We start from the raw sequence: 20,499 nt of genomic DNA, 5'->3' as shown, positions 1-20,499 counted from the left end.
GCATTCAGTTGGTACTGGTACCTTTGTCCAAAGCTAAGGCAATAGCCACAGACATGGCAGGTGCTTCTCAGAACTTGAGTCTCAGATTTTTGAACTTTGAATCCCTCCCTGCCACCCCATCTATCCAGAACCAGGTCCTGGACTCCCTCCTCACCTTCCCGATCCCAGATTGCTAAATTGATGAAGCTAAAAGGGTTTAATCATGTTGGTATATTTATATGTAAATACAAAACTGTACCACTATAAGATATTGAATATGAACATTACAATTATTTACTGAATCTGACTCAGTTCATTGGTGTTAAATACAAAATGAAATGATTGTAAAAAATAAGAATATACACATTCAAAGATCTTATTACAGTATAAAATTATTGGGACTGACCAGCTGCCAACCTCATCAACTGGAGTAGGGGAAGATTTAGGGGTTCAGTGGGGTTTTGCAGGAAAATTGAGTGTTGGGAACGCTTGATTCTATTCCTGATGAATCAGACTGGGAAATGACAGGAACAAGTTGGATGGGCAGGGGACCAGTGATTGCAAGGAACTACCTCATCCAGTCAAGGGACTTATGTTTTATACAGACATAGAACCCATCCAGTTTGAGGTCTAGGAGATGGCAGGCTAGCAGGCAGGAAGAGCTGGGCATCTCAGTAGACAAAGGAGAATGGCATAAAGAAAGGAATCTTCCAACAAAAGAAAAAGGGGCCCCATTTTGTTCTCCCAGGAACGGAATTTCATAGTAGCTTCCTCTCATGCACTCCAGAATTCTCCTTCTTTCTTTTAAGACTTCGTACCGATTACTTTTGGCTCTGGAAGCTCTGTAAATTCATCTCTAGCCTTGAACCCCATCACTGGGGTAATAAGACTGAGTCTGGAATCACAGTGGAGGTCTGTTCCCCAAATCAGCAAAGTAAACAGAGAATTTGTTAGATGAAGGACAAACCATGCTAAATTGAACCAGTGTTACCATAAGTCAGTATTTTTGGCTCCAACAAGCATAGAGTCCAGAGGGAAGGATGTCATTAAGGAAGAGGGCTTGTGGCCCGGGAAAAAAGTATGTGTTGTCTTCTATCACTCTGCTGTCTGACAACATGAGCATGATCCCCAACCCCAGCTAGTCCAGACTAATCAGCAGCGTCCAAGAAGCAAGGAATGCTGAACTGCAACATGAAGCCCCAGGAAACTTCTACAGATTATCTGTGTGTATATGTATTTATAGAATACGACCATATTATCACATACAGTATATATTATATACACACATACATATGGATCCATACACAGAAGTGCACATACGTACACGCGCACACACACAAAATGACAGAAAAGACTGGAATACACGCCCTATGTATAAACGTGCTTGGCACTCAGGACATTCTCTAGAATATGTAACTTGGTCAAGCTCTCTGGGCAGGAAGGTGAATGCTCACCAAACCTCCCTGTCAAATCCTAGCATAGGGAAGGAGGAGACTTCTAGAAGAAGAACGGCATTGGGAGATGGGGGCTCCTTCCCCACTTACCTCAGGGACCCTGGCAAAAATCAATAGCCACAATTTGGTTTTAATAAGGCACAGTTCAATAGCAGGTGCTAGGAATTAAGAACACATTGCTGCTGGCCCTTTCTAGTGGCAATTTCACCACATTTATCTAGCCAAAGGGAAAGGCTGCCTTGCGTGCACATGTGCGCTGGGAGACACAAAGAGTTTGATCCATGGCTTCAGCGTAACTGATGGCAACCTATAGGCTCAGCGGTGTCCAGGGTAATTTAAGGAAGGCTGGCCAGCAGGTAGAAATTCATGGAACAGTTATTGACCCTCCGTGGCCAACAGGCTGTGACCAGAGGGAACCATGCCTTCCTTCTCTGCAAATTCCAAAATGGCCTTGTAGCAAAAGTAGTACTGCTCGGGGGTCTGGATACTGAAGGCCCTCTGTGTCCTCATGCGAGACACTGTCTGGAACACATTAAGGGTGCCAAGCTCCTCCAGCTGTGCCAGGCAGATGTCCAATGAGCAGAAGGTACCTGAGGAAGGAAGGAAACAGTCATATGAGTGTACCTCCCCATAGTCTTCCTTTAACCAAATCACCTTGCAAGACTGGATGAATTAATTCAAAGGCAAAGGGTCTGATGGCAGGACTTGAGCCTAAAAGTAACTATCACAGGGAGTGCTAAAGGCCAGAGAAATGACAGAGTCTCCTGTTTCTCAGAATATACATGGGGGTAACAAGAAGAGTAAGTAGGTAGGTGACACAGAGGAAGTTCCTGCTTCTATACCAAACAGAGCAACAGTACTTCCACACACGATTTCCAGAGCGTGTGCTCTCCAGAGGTCTACCACAAATAAATTTTTCCTGATTTTCCTCTCCAAGGGACCTCTGAACTAGTAAAGCCAGCAGCTCATACAGCACACACCCCATTAAATCAAAGCTGTTAACCAGCTCCATAATGAAGAACACAGAAGCCATGGAAGATGGTATAAGTTCATGATCCCATGACTTGGGAGGCTAAGACAAAAGGATTGCTGTGAATTCCAGGTCAGACTGGACCTCATACTAAGACTTAGTCTTAAAAAAAAAAAAAAAAAAGAATGAAAGCGAGAAGGAGGGGAGGGGGTAGAAAGACAAGACCAGAACAGGGAGGGCCAATCTTTCTGGGGACCACAATCACAGTGATGACAGAGTTGACGAGGTCAGAAGACCATGACAATGAAATGTATAAAACAAATCTAAGAACTTGGTTTATAAATTATATACTTTAGCAAGTATCCCCAACCTAAGTAATACAAAAGGACATTAAAGAGTAATTATCACAGCAGTTTGTCACCAAGGGATTGAATGAGTTTTTTCTCCAATCACAGACATGCTCCAAGCATTTAGTTCCTCCTCTCCACCCCACTGACACCAGTATAAGAGGTACAGTACCTGTCCTGCCGATGCCTGCACTGCAGTGAACCACAATGGGTGGCTCAGGGCATTGCCCTTTGGACCGTGCTCCCAAGCTGCTGACAGCCTGCCTTTGCTGGTTTCTGACCACTCTCAGAAAGTCAATGAGGGAAGCTGCTGAGGAAGGGACACCATAATCTGGCCAGCTTAGGAACTGGAAGTGGGTCACCTGGCGTTTCTGCCGCTCCTTACATTAGGAAAAGGAAGCAAAAGTTAATGCCGTCATTCCTGTCTACTCTCACTACTCTCGGCTTTTCAAAGGTTCTCAACACCTTAGCACTTGTACCAACAAAGCTCCTGTCTTCTGCTCTCACCTTTCATCACAACTGCTTCTCTGCCTCAAACCCAAAGGAAGGGCTAAATGTCTTGGGAAGGCAGATTGCTATATTGTAGGACCCATGTTTTTTTTGTAGTTAAAAAAAAAAAAACAAGAGTCGGTTGTTTGTTTTTTGGGTTTTTTTGCCAGAAAAGTGGAAAAAGGAAGAGCACACCAACTAGGTGTCCAAATAATCAGTTCTACAAACTTAATACAAGTAGTTATAAGGACTCAACAGGTTATATTTAAGAATATATATGTGTGTGTGTATATATATATATGTATATGTATATATATATACACACACACATACACACAAACATATATTTTATATAATAACTAGTAAAAAAAGAAGCTATGCATTTGAAGAATAGGGGAGGTTTGGAGGGAAGAAAGGAAAGGGAGAAATGCTGTAATTAAATTGTAATATCAAAAAAAAAAAAAAACCATCCTACTTAAAAAAAACTGCCAGGCATGGTGGGGCATACCTCTAAACCCCAGAATATAGGACACAGAGGCAGGTAGATGGATTCCTATGAGTTTGAGCCCAGTTTTTTATATAGTGAGCTCCATGTCAACCAAAGTTTCATAGTGAGAGGTGATGTCTCAAAATAAAAAAGTAACATATTTATCTACTTTTTGACTTACTTCATTGGTGTGTACATTTATGTGTATGAGTGTATGTACATATGTACACATGTAAGCCCGAGGAGGACATCAGGGCCTGTTCTCTGAAGAATTCTCTCTGAACCTAGAGCTCATGTATCGTCAACTAGGCTATAAGCCAGAAAGCCCAGGAATCCTCTTGCCGCTACCTCCATCAGAGTTGTTTACAGGCATGCACAGGACTCCCAGCTGATGCACAGATGCTATGACCTGAATTCTCATTCTCATAATTGAATAGCAAGGACTCTAACGGCTAAGCCATCATGTCTCTAGCTCTTATTGTAGTTTTCTGAGACAAGATCCATATTTTGTAGTCCAGGCTTTTTCAACTTGTAATCCTGCCCCAGCCTCCAGCATGGTAGGATGATAGCCATGGCTTAAGACCCAGATTCCCAATGATGAAAGTTCTCTCTCTCTCTCTCTCTCTCTCTCTCTCTCTCTCTCTCTCTCTCTCTCTCTCTCTCTCTCTCTCAGACAGGGTTTCTCTGTGTAGCTTTGGAGCCTGTCCTGGAACTTGCTCTGTAGACTAGGCTGGCCTCAAGCTCACAGAGATCTGCCTGCCTCTGTCTCCTGAGTGCTGTGCTAGGATTAAAGACATGCACCACATAACTGGCTTTTCAGTAGAGTATCTTTAGCTTGTTTACAGAAAAAACAAAAGCAGTTTATAGCCTCTCTAAAATCCTGCCTACTCCCTATAGAAATTTTGTTTTTCTGTTTTTTGCCTGGAACTCACTACATAGGCCATGCTGACTTTAAACTCATAGATATCTACCTGTCTTTTGTTGCTGAATGCTGGGATTAAAAGTATGCATCACCACCATCAACGAGAATTTCTAAAGGAACTTCCTAACTTAAAGAAAGTGAGAAAATAGAAAGCTTCATTTACCTCTGTGTTGTGAATTTCTAGAGTCGTTTTCTTATAATGGTTCATGTTCTCCACTCCTAGATTAGTCACCGTGAGGAAGCCAAATCGGACCCGAGAGTCTTTTTCTAAAGGCCAGTACTGGCCACATTTTCTCCTGCCACCTTCCTCAAAGCTGAAGACAAACAGAGCAAGTTAAACCTCCACTCTTCAACCAGCAATAAACTGCTTCCCACCACAAACTGCTGAGCTCTGAGGCAGCAATGTCACCTCACTGCTCCTGAAGTCTACCATTGATGCTCAGCGGAAAAAGAAGGAAACCTCTCCATTCTAAACAGATGTTAAAACAGCTAACATTCCTACATGTGTCCAATTGGCAGACATGCATGGTGCATTGACAATATCATTTCATTTACCTGAGATAATACAATAGCAAAAATATAGTGGGAACCAGACCTAAACCACTGCTCAATTTCTTCTCCACTATAGGCCCTAGGCTGACACAGAACTGAGAAAGACTCCTGGATATAACTAGGAGGTCCACAGACTTCATCTCACCATTTCTCTCAGTGGCCTCAGAACACTTTGAGTTGGTACTTCTGTAACTACAGGTGGGTGTCAACAGTGCCCTGAGGAAGGGAACTGAGCAAACTTCCTCCCTCCCTCCCTCCCTTCCTCCCTCCTTCCCTTCTTCCTTCCCTTCCTTTCTTTATTTGAGACAAGGTTTCTCTGTGTAGCCTGGACATCCTAGAACTCGCTCTGTAGACAAGGCTGGCCTTGAACGAAGAGTGCTGGGCTTAAAGGCATGCACTACCACTGCCCAGCCATCATCTTTTCTTTCTTCTACATCTAAAATAAGTTATAATTAATGATGAAACTAATAAAAAATGAAATTCCTTAAATTTGGTAGAATTGCCAAATTTCAGAACCAACCCTTCATTCAGAATTTCCTGCTTCATGTTTCAACCCTTTCAGTTCACTTACAGGTAGAGATGAATGAAGACGAAAGCAGTCAAAGAAAGCAGGAAATGAAAAGCAATGGAAACTGGTAATTCAGCAGCCAGGAAGACATCTTTCCTCTTGAGACAAGAGCCAGCTTTAAGGCAAGCTGCTTCTGCTTCACTGCATTCCTTTAGTGAGTAAGGGCCAGAACCCCAGGGTAGGCTTTAAATAGAACTGGGTCCCTAGAATTGGGGATTAAATATCTGCAATGCTAGCCCTTTTTCCATCATGCCTTAGCATGTTAATTAGAGATGTGTCATGGCTTTCCTAGTCACTCAAGCTTAGGGTCAGGGTAGAGGCAGGGAGCCTATGGAAAAAAGAAGACTAACTCACCGGGTGGTCATTACAATCACCAAAACTTTTTGCTCCCAAACCATGAGCCAGAAGTCACGATATGTATTCTCCAAAGGGCCTGGAATGAAAGGAGAAGACAAAGAACAGGCCCTTCAGAAACACGTCTGTTACTATTTCTTACAAATAGTAACTCCAAAGCACAGCTGTGAGCTCCCTGCCTTTTGTATTTTTTCTGTTGATACTGTTTTTTCTGAAATAGGTTCTCTCATAGACTCAGACTCACTATGTACTCCAGTATGACCCTGCACTCCTGTTCCTCCGGTCCCCACCTCCAAAGTGCTGCAATTACAAGTATTTATATGAGCCACCACAGTCTCTGTTCTTGTCTCTGCTTATGCAGACAGGTCCTCAGACCAACCATAATGTCTCTGTGCATGAGTGAGTATTAGAAACACAGAATGATAGGGCTGGAGAGATGGCTCAGCAGCTGAAAACTAACACTGCTCTTTCAGAGAACCTGAACTCAGTTCCCAACACCTATATCAGTTGTCTCTCAGCCTGCAACTCCACCTCCAAAGGACCCAATGCCCTCTTCTGGCATCCACAGGAACCTGCATTCACATCCACATACCCACACAAACACATACACATATTAAAAATAAAATAAGACAGAGCTGACGAGACCAGTGGTTAAGACCACTTGTTGATCTTGCAAAGAAGGAACTGGGTTGAATTCCAAGCACCAAAGGCCCCTAAGAGCAATTGTAATACTAATTCCAGAGGATCTGATGCCCTCTTCTGGTCTCTGTGGGCACTGCATGCATGTGGTGCTAGACATACAAGCAGGCAAAACACCTATACATACACATGAAAGAAAAATAAGATTTTAAGATAAGTAAAATGAATCTTCACCAAAAATAAAATAAAACAGAATGTCCGCATTATAAAGATGTCACAGGGAGCCATAGGTAGGAGCACTGTTAGATACTCACATAGCGCCTGAGCCACAGAGCCTCAGCCACCAACCACATCTATGGTAACTGTTACTGTACCTGTCTGTTTCTACCTCACCAAACATCAAGCCTCATAACACACTAACTACTAAACTATGACTGGGTCCTAGTCTTCTTCAAAATTCGTTTTATCCTTCAACTTACTTATATACTGACCCTCCTCCTTCCCTTTCCTTTTTTGAGACAGGGTCTTACTGTATAGCTCAGACAGACCTCAAACTTAGGGTCTTTCTGTCTCAGCTGCCATTGTACAGAGATTAGGCCTGTGCCACCCTGCCCAGCTTTCTCTCTTTTTCTTATGTCTAATATGACTTCTAGTATTCTTTCTTAAAATTTTTATCCCCACTATTGTTTCTGTTAGTAACTGAGGGGGGGTGCCACGGTTCTCATGTGGATGTCACAGGACCCCAATACTAAGAACTTGTATTTTAAGTCTGTTTTCTCTTCCCACCTTATAGGGGTCCAGGAGATTTGACTCAGGTCACCAGGCCTGGACCACAAGCACCTTTACTGTATGAGCCATGTCACCCACCCCCAATACTGGTATTTTTAAATCATTTATTCTTCTAAAGAGTTGAAGTCAAATTTAACACACCCATTTTCATCTTTCTCCGAAGTTGTCAAGTAGATTCCAGTAATTTTTTGTCCTTGGAATGTTTTTGCTTTTGTCCTTTAACCCCTGCCATCTCCCTGTTCTTTATATTGTTTCACTGCCATGAGGACTTTATCTAGTTACTAGGAACTGAGCTCTGGTCCTCTGGGAGAACAGCAAATGTTGAGCCATCTCTCCAGCCCCCCTTCTTTTTGTTTTTGTTTTTGTTTTTGTTTTTTGAGACAAGGTTTCTCAGTGTAATAGCCCAAGCTGTCCTGGAACTCATTCTGTAGACCAGGCTGGCCTTAAACTCAAAGAGATCTGCCTGCCTCTGTCGACCAAGTCCTGGGATTAAAGGGCGAGGCGTGTGTCACCATTGTGTGGCTAAGACCCTTTATTTTTAAGTTCTGAATCTTTCTCCAGGCTCTCTTTGACCAGGACACTCAAGGGACTTCCTCTCCCCTAAGCTCTGGATGACATGGCTGGTCCTAATACTTTAACCATTTAAATTAGAGCCTCTTACATCAGATGTTTAAGAAAATCCCCATTTCAGTAAATAGGATGTGAAGGACAAATGACATTTGTGAAATTGTCCTTTTCTAATTAGAACCTGCACAACGATGAGCACTTGGCAACAACTCCTCGAGATGATTCTTTATGCCTCCAAGTGTTTTCCCTCTTCTTTTCAGAGAAGCAGGGTAATATCAAGGGTTAACTTGGACTCGAGAGCCCACTGGTTCCACTATTTCTGTGAAATTTTTTTTAAACCAATCTTATTTTACATACCAAGCCCAGTTCCCTCTCCCTCCTGTCTGCCCCCTCCACCCACCATCTCCCCACCCCACCCCCAGAAAGTCTTTTAGTAAGCACTAACATCTTGTGTATGAAAGATTGAAAAAGAGTATGGTTGGGTTCAAAAAGCCACTCACATATGCACATTGAAGCCACTGCTATCCACCTGGTTCTGGGTTTGGTGGTATTTTTTGTTTTCAAACAGGTTCTCTCATTGGGACCTGTCAATTAGGCTAGGTTGGATAGCCCCTGAGCTCCAGAGATCCTCCTGTCTCTGCCTCCCTAGTGCTGGGATAACAAATGCCTGACAATAACTCCCACAAGGTGGCTCACCACTATCCATCCCTCCAGTTCCATGGGACCTGATACTGTCTTCTGACATCCATGGTCACAGCATGCATGCACTTACATGCATGCAGGCAAAACACTCATACATGTAAAACAAAAATAAAATAAATCTTTAAAAACAAAAACAGACAAGGTGGGAGGAACCCTGCCTGAAAAAAACAAAGAAAGGGGTTGGGGAAATGGCTCATTGAGTAAAAGTTCTTACCACACAAGCATGAGGACCTCAAATCAAATCCCAGAAACTCACATAAAAAACATAGGCATGGATGTACATTATAACTCCAGTACTTGGGCGTGTGCGGTGGGGAGGGTGGGGGACACAGGGGAATCAAACCTGGGTCCTATAGAAGATCAGCTAGCTCTCATAACTATTGAGCTATCTTTCCACTCTCAAGAGTTGTAGTTTTTGTCATGGCAAGGTACATTAAAAAATATTTACTAAATAAAAAGAAACCCTGTCTTTTTTGTTGTTGTTGTTGTTGTTTTTCGAGACAGTGTTTCTCTGTGGCTTTGGAGGCTGTCCTGGAACTAGCTCTAGTAGACCAGGCTGGTCTCGAACTCACAGAGATCCACCTGCCTCTGCCTCCTGAGTGCTGGGATTAAAGGCGTGCACCACCAACGCCTGGCGAAACCCTAGCAAACAAAAATAAAAACTTCACAGATTCACTTTAACGATCAGAGATTATGCACCTGGAATATAATACATATCCTTAACAGATGACTTATTAGAAATAGTACTAGTATGCATATATATGTATATAAGAACAGGACCACTAGAGTCATGTCTGATAGTTCATGAATGTTATTCCAGAAATTGGAAGGTAAAAGCAGAAGGATCAGGAGTTCAAAGTCACCCTTAGCTACATAGCAAGTATAGCTACAAGCCTAAGGTAGGTGAGATCCTGTCCTCACCTCGCGTGTGTGTGTGTGTGTGGGGGGGGGGTTACATATATGCACATACATATGTATTTGTTCACTCCCTTTCTATATCATTATATGTCATTACAGTACCATCCAATGGAACACAGATATAACCTTAACCAATAAGAAGTCTACAATTGTCCCAGTAATTTGTCCCTAATGCTACTTTCTCTCTAAAGAGGACACACATCATAAGTCCCACACTCCCTTAAGTTCTTTCTTTAGTAATCTTGAACAGTCTCCTCCTTTTTCATTTTTCATAACATTAACTTGAAAGTAGTTGAGCCACTTACACTTTTTCTTTTCAACATAGGGTCTTCCTATGTAACCCAGGCTTGCAAACAATTAACTCTGTAGAACAAGCAGGCTTTGAACTTGGGATCCTCTGAGACTTGGGATTACAAGCATGTACATACCAACTGCCTAGCTAGTCTGACTATGTTTTCTTGTACTGTGCTAAACAATCTGAATTTGATTTGTTACTTATGACTAGATTCAATTTTTTGGATTATCATTACTATTTTCTTGAAATGGTAGAGATCAAGCCTTTTAGGCATGTGCTATATCACTAAATTACATCCCCAGCCTGATCAGATTTTTATTATGTGTGTGCATGATATGTATGTGTGAGTGCAAACTACTGAGTTCTGGTGCCCTATACTCTTGGATTACTATACTAAAACACAGTACAAAAAAAAATTGCTGGCAAGTAATAACATGATAGATTTATATCTCTAGTTTTTCTCTTTGTTGTGAGTTCCCATGAATGTCTGGAACTGAAACTCCAAACTTTATGAAAAACCAGGATTTTAGTGGTGACAACACATTTCCTTAAAAAAAAATGAATGCCATCTCCACCAACCCCACATCAGAGGACTGATCTCCAGAATATAAAAAAAACTCAAGAAACCAGACATCAAACTACCAAATAATCCAGTTTAAAACCGGATACAGATCTAAACAGAGAATTTTCAACAGAACAATCTCAAATGGCGGAAAGACACTTAAGGAAAGATCCTTAGTCATCAGGGAAATGCAAATCAAAACAACTGTGAGATTCCAACCTACACCAATCAGAATGGCTAAGATCAAAACCACCAATGACAGCTTATGTTGGAGTAGATGTGGAGAAAGGGGAACACTCCTCCATTGCTGGTGGAAGTGCAAACTTGTACAACCACTGTGGAAATCAATATGGCAATTCTCAGAAAATTAGAAACCAACCTACCTCAAGACCCTGCAATACCACTTTTGGCCATATGCCCAAAGGAGGCACACTCATAACACAAAACATTTGCTCGACTATGTTGAGATGCCCCTCAACTGAAGAATGAATAACGACAATGTGGTACATTTACACAATGGAGTACTACCCAGCAGTAAAAAACAATGACATCCTAAAATTTGCAGGCAAATGAACAGAACTAGAAAGAAAAAAAAAATTCTGAGTGAGGAAACCCAGATCCAGAAAGATAAATATAGTATATACTCACTCATAAGTGGATACCAGACATTAAGCAAAAGATACCCAGCCTACAATCTACAACCCCAAAGAAGCTAGAACCCTCTTCCAGAAACAGATGGAAGCAGATGCAGAAATCCATAACTAACCATTGGGCCGAGCTCCTGAAGTACAATTGAAGTGAGGGAGGAGAGACAATAGGAACAAAGTCAAGACCATGATGGGAAACCCTCAGAATCAACTGACCTGAACTAGTGAGAGATCTGACAAATGGGGAATCTTTGTAAGACCAAACTAGACTCCCTTAATATAGGTAACAATGGTGCAGCTGGGACAATAAATGAGGCCACTGGCAGTAGGTCCAAGACCTAACTCTAATGCACAAGCTGACATAGTGGAGCCCATTCTATATGAAGAGATACCTTGCTCAGCCTAGACACAGGGGTGTGGGTGGTGGAGAAGTGCCTTGATCCTGCCTCAATGAGATGATGTGACAGACTTAGTAGACTTCCTAGGGGAGGCCTTATCCTCTCCGAGGAACAGATGGGAGGTGGGGGGGGAGGTATCAGGAGGAAAGGAAAGAGGGGGACCTGGGATTGGAATGTAAAAAATAAATTAATGAAAAAGAAAAGATGCCATCTGAGTTGGGTGTGGTAGTGCACTCCTTTAATCCCAGCACTGGGAAGGCAGAGGATGGGGACATCTCTAAGTTCAAGGCCAGCCTCATCTACAAAGCAAGTTCCAGGACAGCTAGAGCTACACTGTGAAACACCCCCCCCCCAAAAAAGGAGAGGATCATTTGGAGGCTATAAAGATGGCTCAATAGTTAAGAATGCTTGCTGCTCAGGCCTGAGGACTAGATTTTGGATATTAGCACCTACATAGAAGCTGGACATGGGGACTGGAAAGAGAGCTCAGTGACGAAGAATACTTGCTGCCTTTGCCAAGGACCCAAGTATGACTCCCAGCACCATATGGCAGCTTATAACCATATGTAACTCCAGATCTAGGTCCATATGTGACAGCCTCTTCGGGTCTCTGCATATACTGAGCATACACATGGTACACACTTACTTGCAGGACAAACATTCACACGAATATTATTAGTTAAGATAAAAAATCACCTAAAATGAAGAACCACATGCAGGTGGCTCAAAAATCAACATGTAAGGATAAAATAGCTTACCTTGAGTACCAATATAAGCATTCTTCTGCTTGTAGCCATCCATGAAACTGGCATTGATGTAATCTGTCTGATAACAAAAGGGAGACATTATTGCAAGTGCATGAATACACCATTTGGCTCATAAAATAATGTATGTGCTGGGTAAGCTCAATTCAAGGTGTGGATATTCTCTTCCTGTCAAGCAGAAAATGAAAAGTAACAGGGCAGGGGCTGGAGAGATGGCTCAGTGGTTAAGAGCACTTGACTGGTTTTCCAGAGGACCCAGGTTCAATTCCCAGCACCCACATGGCAGCTCACACACAGCTGCCTGTAACTCCATATCCAGGGGATCCAACACCCATGGCAAAACACCAATGTATATAAAATAAAAATAAATACTAAAAGGAAAAAAAAAGGAACAGGGCCAATTTAGCATTGGGGAAAAAATCGTGAGTTAGGTTTATTAGTAATCAAAGGGAGTAAAAAGGCAGGGTATAGCTTCTGTGGGTTACTGGTTTCACTCCAGCAAATGTATTAGAACTAGATAGATGATAGATAGATAGATAGACAGATAGACAGACAGATAGACAGACATAGCCTCCCTTTCATCAAATCATACACAAAAATGAAGTCCTACATGGTGTCATGCCTGTAATCCTAGCACTCAAGAGGCAGAGGCTAAAGGATCACTTCAAATTCGAAGGCCATCCTTGTCTACAATGCTAAGTTCTAAGACAACATAGCTACATAGTGAGATGCTCTCTTTAAAAATGAAAACTTATAACAAAAATAAAACACCTCAAGATAGAACAAAGACCCAAAGAAAAGCATTAAAATGATTAAACTCTCAGAAGAAATCGAACAAGCCAGTAAAGAACATTCCCTCCAAGATCTCTTTTTTAGTTCCTACTTCCAGATTCCCACCTTGGCTTCCCCTGATTATGGACTATAACTTGGAAGCATAAGTCAAACTGTCAAACTCTTCCCTCCTCAACTTTTTTTTTGGTTTTTCGACACAGGGTTTCTCTGTGTAGCTTTGGAGTCTGTCCTGGCACTTGCTCTGGAGACCAGGCTGGCCTCGAACTCACAGAGTTCTGCCACCTCTGCCTCCTGAGTGCTGGGATTAAAGGCATGCACCACCAACGCCCAGCCCCTCCTCAACTTCTTTTAAGACAGTGTTTATCATAGTATCAGAAGAACAAACTAATACAAACTACAAAAAACAAAGCCGCCAGGCATTGGTTGAAAACGCCTTTAATCCCAGCTCTCAGGAAAGCTCTCGGGAGGCAGACCGCAGGTGGATTTCTGTGAGTTCCAAGCCAGCCTGGTCTACAGAGCAAGTTCCAGGACAGGTTCCAAAGCAATACACAGAAACCCTGTCTTGAAAAACAAACAAAACCCAAAACCGAACAAACAAGCAAAAAACATAACAGGCATGAAGCCCTGGATTCAGTCCTCAGGATCATAAAACAAACAAAAAACTGCATATGCTGGTGTAAACATGTAATCCTAACCCTTAGGAGCTAGAGGCACGAGCATCAGAGTTCCAGGTTATCCTGGACTACACTGTAATTTGAGGACAGTCTGGCTTATAGGAAAGCTGTCAATAAACAAATAAGTAAGCAAATAATCAAAGTTGGTATTGTGATAAATGCCTCTGAACCAAAATTCTAGACACTAATAAGACAGAAGGCCAGCCTGGCTATATAACAATATCCTGCTTCAAAATAGCTACATGATGATTAGAATCACTTCCTGATACACCCAGATTTACTCATTCACAAGCATCTATGAATATGCCCACTCACAGCATATTCCCAATACCTGCATATATATAATATATATCAGGCACTAATCCTCAGATTAATTATAAGGTGACTATAATCTCCTGGTACACTGGAAGTCACTCACAAATATTTCTTAAAACTTGTTAAGCACTGTTCTGTACACTGGTGACAGAGCAGTCACCAAAACAGATAAAAACAAGTATTTTGGACTCAAGACACCCAACTCAAACATTATACTCCACTCCTGAAGACAATATATTAGGACAATTTCAGCAGTACTGTGAGCAAGCAGCTTAGCTAACTGTCAGGGAAGAAGAAAAAAATTGTGGAAGAATCATAGGCAAGACTATGAATGCCTAAAAGAGAAGGGTCAAGAAAATCTGGGGCTGGGTGTTGGTGGTACATGCCTTTAAGCCCAGCACTCGGGAGGCAGAGGCAGGTGGATCTCTGTGAGTTCGAGGCCAACCTGGTCTACAGAGCCAGTGCCAGGATAGGCTCCAAAGCTACAGAGAAACCCTGTCTCGAGAAAAAAAAAGAAAGAAAGAAAGAAAGAAAGGAAGAAAGAAAGAAAGAAAGAGAAAGAAAAGAAAATCTGAGACCATGAATGATCCACAACTTTTCTCAAAACTATCCTCAAGCAAAATAAGGGCTAAAATATCAAGCTTTTATAATGTATGTCTTGTTAAATAAATGCTCTTAATTTCCTTTGCTTTGAAAGAAAACTATAATCAATGCTAGTTTGTGGGGAGGGAGGAATTGTTTGTTTGATTACATTTTTCCCCTCACATTTATTTATTTTCTCTGTGTGTTGTGTACCGCAGCACTTACACGAAGTTTAAATGACAACTCGAGAGAAGTCATTTTTCTCCTTCTACCATGTGGTTCTAGACATCAAAGTGAGGTTGTCAGGCTTGGCAACAAATGCTTTGACCTGCTGAGCCATCTAACCAGCCCAGGGTTTGGTTGCTTTTAGTCTACATTTTATTTTCTTTGAGAAGGTCTTGCTATGCAGCCCAAGTTGGCTATAAATTCTTTAGTGCAAGCTAGTAAAGAACTTACCACTCTTCTGCCTCAGCTTTCCAACTACACTATGAATGCTATGTTTACAATTACAGAGATTAAAAAAACAAATGGTGGTTAAATAGAAAAAATAGGGTTAGCAAATATTATCACCTGAGTTTGATCCCCAGGACCCTCCTGGTGGGAGAGAAATAACCAGAAATAACTCCTGAAAGTTGTCCTTTGACCTTCATGTGCACACACAAATATAACTAAATAAATATTAAAAAAAAAAAAGATTTAGCCACACATGGTGGCACATGCCTTTAATCCCAGCATTCTGAAGAGGCAGAGGCAGAGGCAGAGGCTGAGGCAGACAGACCTCTGCACATTCAAGACTAGCCTGGTCTACAAAACAAGTTCCAAATAAGAGAAAGCTACATAGTAAGACCCTGACTCAAAGAAACAAAACCAAAAATATGTAATTGGGCTGTCAAGATAGCAAATCAGGGAACTGTACTTGCCACAAGGCCTGAGGAGGAATTCAACTCAGAGAGCCAACTTTCAAAAGTTGTCCTCTGACCCCATCATAGGCACTGCCACACATGTGCCCATGTACACATACACAAACTATAAATAACAGCATGAGGGCATACACCTCTTCTTTTTTCTTCTAAGACAGGTTTTCTCTTGGCTGTCTTAGAACTCACAGAGATCTGCCTGCCTTTGCTTCCCAAGTGCTGCCATTAAAGGTATGCACTACCACCCCTAGCTAATGGCAAACACTTTTAATGTCAGGACTTGGGCGGCAGAGACAGGCCAATTTTTTGTGAGTTAAGGGCCAATGTGGTCTACATAATAAGTTCCAGGACAGGCAGAACTATATAGTAAGACCCTGTATTAAAAGAGAAGGGGGAGGGAGGGAGAGAGAGGGAGAGAGAAAGAGAGAGAGGGAGAGAGAGAGAGAGAGAGAGAGAGAGAGAGAGAGAGAGAGAAATATGCATAATATACCAGAGCATCAGCATTCACAAAAGTTTCATTTCTTCTCTTCAGTATAGTAAGATGGACATTTAAGAACTATCTACAGCCACAAACTACTACATAGCAAAATCAGAACTGGAACTCATCTCTCTGGCTTTGGAGTCCATGTCACCCATCTACAGAACAGTACTAAGTTTCACCTTTGAAGAGCCTGAATTTCCTAGGGTGCTGAGAAAAAAAAAAAAAAAATCACATCTATCTATCTACCTGAGTATGGCCACTTCGTTTTGTCAGCTTCACTCTTGTTTGGTCCAGGCAGGGAACATCTCCATATCGGTTTTTCTCCAGGTTTCCAGGAGACCTGAGGAAAATAAGAGGCGAGTTAAAATAAGGAGAAGTGTGAGGATCATGAGTTCGAAGTCATTCTTAGCTACATGGAGAATTTCAAGGCAGCCAGGACTACACAAGACTCCTTCTGTAAAAATAAATGAAAAAGACAGGGCTGTACCTCAGTAAAAGAGTGTTTGCATATCCTCCACCCTCATTGCTTTTTGCTTTGTACTGTTTGGCTCTTAAAAAATTTATTTAGAGGGGCTGGAGAGATGGCTCAGAGGTTAAAAGTACCGAATGCTCTTCCAGAGGTCCTGAGTTTGGTTCCCAGGAACCACATGGTGGCTCACAACCATCTGTTATGAGATCTGGTGCCCTCTTCTGGTGTGCAAATATACATGGAAGTAGAATGTTGTCTACATAATAAATAAATAAAATCTCTTAAAAATTATTTAGATGATATTATTAAAAATTAAAAACTTACCAAGACCATCCACATATAATAATAGCATATATTGTTGGAGGGCTGGGAATATAGCTCAGTTGGAATCGCTTGCTTACCATGCACAAAACACTCTTCAGTCACTGCATAAACTGGCTGTGGTAGTACATTCTGATAAGGTCAGCACTCAGGTGGTAGAGCCAGGAGGATCAGAAGTTCAATGTCAAACTTCCTTCATACAGAGTTTGAGACCGGTCAGGGTTACACAAGACTCTGACTCAAAAGAGTAAAGAATTCTATACTACTGGACACACATGTATACATAATGGTATCATCAAAATGGCTAGAAAAACACCATGTTTATACAAGGTATAGCTGCTTGTAAGAAGAAGAAAGAACTCAGGGTGAAGACTGGGAGTAATTTCAGCTTCATAGTGGATTCTTTTATGTAGTAACAAAAAGACAAATATGACAGAACAGTAAGAAGTATCATTTTTAATCATAGGAACTGGAGGGTTTTTATTTTGTTTTGTTTTGGGTTGAATTTTCGAGACAGGGTTTCTCTATGGCTTTGAAGGCTGTCCTGGAACTAGCTCTTGTAGACCAGGCTGGTCTCGAACTCACAGAGATCCACCTGCCTCTGCCTCCTGAGTGCTGGAACTAAAGGCATGCTCCACCACCACCCGGCAGAACTGGAGGTTTTTCAAGACAGGGTTTCTCTGTGTAGCTTTGGAGCCTATCCTGGCACTGGCTCTGGAGACCAGGCTGGCCTCAAACTCACAGAGAAGGAACTGGAGGTTTTTATAGTTTGTACTTACATTCTTTTCAATATCTTTTTTCTTTAAATTTGTATTTACTTGGTGTGTAGAAGTCAGAGACACAGAAATTGCAGAACTTAATTCGCTCCTTCCATTAAGTAAGTTCCAAGGATTAAACTCAGGTCCTTAGGCTTAGCAATAAGTGTGCTTATCCACAGAGCCATCTCAATGGCCCCTTTATTGGTGTTTAGTGTTTTGTTTTGTTTTGAGACAGGCTCTCGAACTATAGCCAGGGTTGGCATCAAACTCTTGGCAACTTTCCTGCAAACTCCCAAGTATTGGGGTGACATTTTAACCACTATACCTGGTTCTTTTCTACATCTTAAAAACTCCCCTGTGGGGCTAGAAAGTTTCTATGATAGCTTGACAGTTAAGAACACTTAGAACCACCTATGAGTCCAGCTCTAGGGGATCTAATATCCCTCTGATTTCTGCAGGTACCTGTTCACATAACATACATGAGCATACACACATATACACACTCTGGTCTACAGAGTGAGTTCCAGGACAGCAGGAGCTACTTAATGAGATCTTATCTCAAAATATTGAAGAAAGAAGAAGGAGGAGGAGGAGAAGGAGAAGGAAGGAGAAAGAGATGGAGAGAGAGAGAGAGAGAGAGAGAGAGAGAGAGAGAGAGAGAGAGAGAGAGAGAGGTGTTAAAAGCCAGGTATACTAGGGGCTGGAGAGATGGCTCAGCAGTTGAGAGCACTGACTGCTCTTCCAGAGCACATAGACTGGATTCCTGGCACCCACTTAACTGCCAGCACTGTCTCTAACTCCATTTCTTGGAGATCCACTGCTCTCTTCTGACCTCCAAGGGCACTCACACATATGGTACACAGACATACACACGGGCAAAAATACCCATATGCACAGAATAAAAAAAAATGTAAAGAGCAATAAGAGGGAGATCTGTGGTGATAAGGCTATCTACATTTTGAATATAGTGAGACAAAGACCTACAATACTTGACAAAACTAATACAAAAAACGCACATATACACAAAGTAAAACTGGTATAATCTGAATAAGGTCAGTAACTATCAATGTTAACATCCTGGCTGTTACTGGCTGTTACATTGTATCTGTTTTGGAAGATATAACTATAGGCAATTAGGTAAGTCTACATATGATCTGCATCATGTCTTTATAAATGTATATGATTATATAATTGTCTCATAATAAAAATCTTAATTAAATTTTAGTTTTTTTGTGTTTTGGGTTTTTTTTTGTGGGGAGGGTGTTTCACAGCAGGTTTTCTCCATGTAGTCTTGGATACTGAAATATTCACTGTGCAGACCAGGCTAGCTCTGAACTCACAGAGATCAGTCTACCTCTGCCTCCTGAGTACTGGGATTAAAGGTGTGCACCACTACCTGGCCAAAGAAAGGTTTTTTTAGCTATATTCATGAGTGTTTGCCAGCATGTGTATGTATCACATGCATGTTTGATGCCCACCAAGGCCAGAAGAGGGCATTAGATCCCCTGGAATGAGAATCACAGAGCTCAGAGACACCATATTGGTGTGGATATGTTACCTTGGTCCTCTGCTGGAACATCAAGTCCTTTTGGAGGAAGAGCCCCTGCAGATTCCTGCAGCTGGTTTGGCTCTAGAACATTTACGCCTAGCTTTGATCTGCCTTTTGTGATTGCTATCCTGTCTCCAGCACCTAGTGTTTCAAGTCTTATCTGAGAGTTTCCTAAGGGTTCAAAACCTATGTAAACTTGGTTTGGGAAAACACAGCAAACTATGGTATTCCTTGATCAAGAATTTGCATTTGGGAGCTAGACAGATGGCTCAGAAGTTAAGAGCACTGGCTGCTCTTCCAGATGTCCTGAGTTCAATTCCCAGCAACCACATGGTGGCTCACAACCCTCTATAATGGGATCCAATGCCTTTTTCTGGCATAAAGGCATATATGCAGACACAGCACTCATATCTAAATATATATATATATATAATATATATATATATATATATAATAAATAAAAATTTTAAAAAAGAATTTGCATTTGGCATTGTCCCTTTGGGCTGCTTAGATAAGGGGTTTTGGTTATGTGAAACTGACTTGCTAAAGGTATAAATTGGAAAACAATAAAAAGAGCCCTTGACTAAGGAAGGGTGTCTCAGTCCACTCTGAGTGCCGCTATAGCTGGAAAGGCTAAAATCATCTTTAGAGTGTCTATTGTCTTCTTCCATGGACGAGAGTGAACGTACACCGGTTCCACACCACCATTTAACTGCTGAGGCATTCTCTCTTGCCCTAAGAATTGATTTCTATTTTATGTGTATGTGTCTGTATGATTATATGTCATATGTGCATGTGTGCTTGCACACACCAGAAAGGAGTACTGGATCCCCTGCAGCTGGAATTATGATCTGGCCAATGTGAGTTCTGGGAACTCAACTGTGATCCTCTTGAAGAACAGCAAGTGCTTTTAATTGCTTCTTTTTTCCATATATACACACACAAACACACACACAGACACAAACACACACACATAAAATAAAACAAAACAGACATACATATCTCAAAGATACACACACACACATATAAATAAAACAAAACAGACATACATATCTCAGAGATATCACACACACACATATAAATAAAACAAAACAGACATACATATCTCAAAGATATCACACACACACACATAAATAAAACAAAAAGACATACATATCTCAAAGATACACACACACACATATAAATAAAACAAAAAGACATACATATCTCAAAGATACACACACACACACATATATAAA

The 20,499-nt window shown here is 41.5% G+C and overlaps 1 protein-coding gene across 3 annotated transcripts in view; it reads right to left on the bottom strand.

The window, feature by feature from the left end:
- Positions 1 to 195: 195 nt before the first annotated feature.
- The window catches only part of Ptpn9 (protein tyrosine phosphatase non-receptor type 9), a 73,733-nt gene continuing 53,429 nt past the window's right edge, over positions 196 to 20,499 (bottom strand). For all 3 annotated transcript variants that reach the window (XM_027415005.2, XM_027415004.1, XM_035443722.1), the window contains 6 exons: positions 16,411 to 16,504; positions 12,398 to 12,464; positions 6,123 to 6,201; positions 4,812 to 4,962; positions 2,923 to 3,130; positions 196 to 2,023 (listed from right to left, as the gene is read on the bottom strand). In XM_027415005.2, coding sequence (XP_027270806.1) covers positions 1,809 to 2,023; positions 2,923 to 3,130; positions 4,812 to 4,962; positions 6,123 to 6,201; positions 12,398 to 12,464; positions 16,411 to 16,504 — 814 coding nt within the window. In that variant the 3' untranslated portion in view covers positions 196 to 1,808. The remainder of the gene's footprint in view (positions 2,024 to 2,922; positions 3,131 to 4,811; positions 4,963 to 6,122; positions 6,202 to 12,397; positions 12,465 to 16,410; positions 16,505 to 20,499) is intronic.

Source organism: Cricetulus griseus, chromosome 4 (assembly GCF_003668045.3).
Source record: "Cricetulus griseus strain 17A/GY chromosome 4, alternate assembly CriGri-PICRH-1.0, whole genome shotgun sequence".
Taxonomy (NCBI): Eukaryota; Metazoa; Chordata; class Mammalia; order Rodentia; family Cricetidae; genus Cricetulus; species Cricetulus griseus.
Note: the sequence above shows the minus strand (reverse complement) of the source record. Positions and strands in the feature narration are given on the sequence as shown.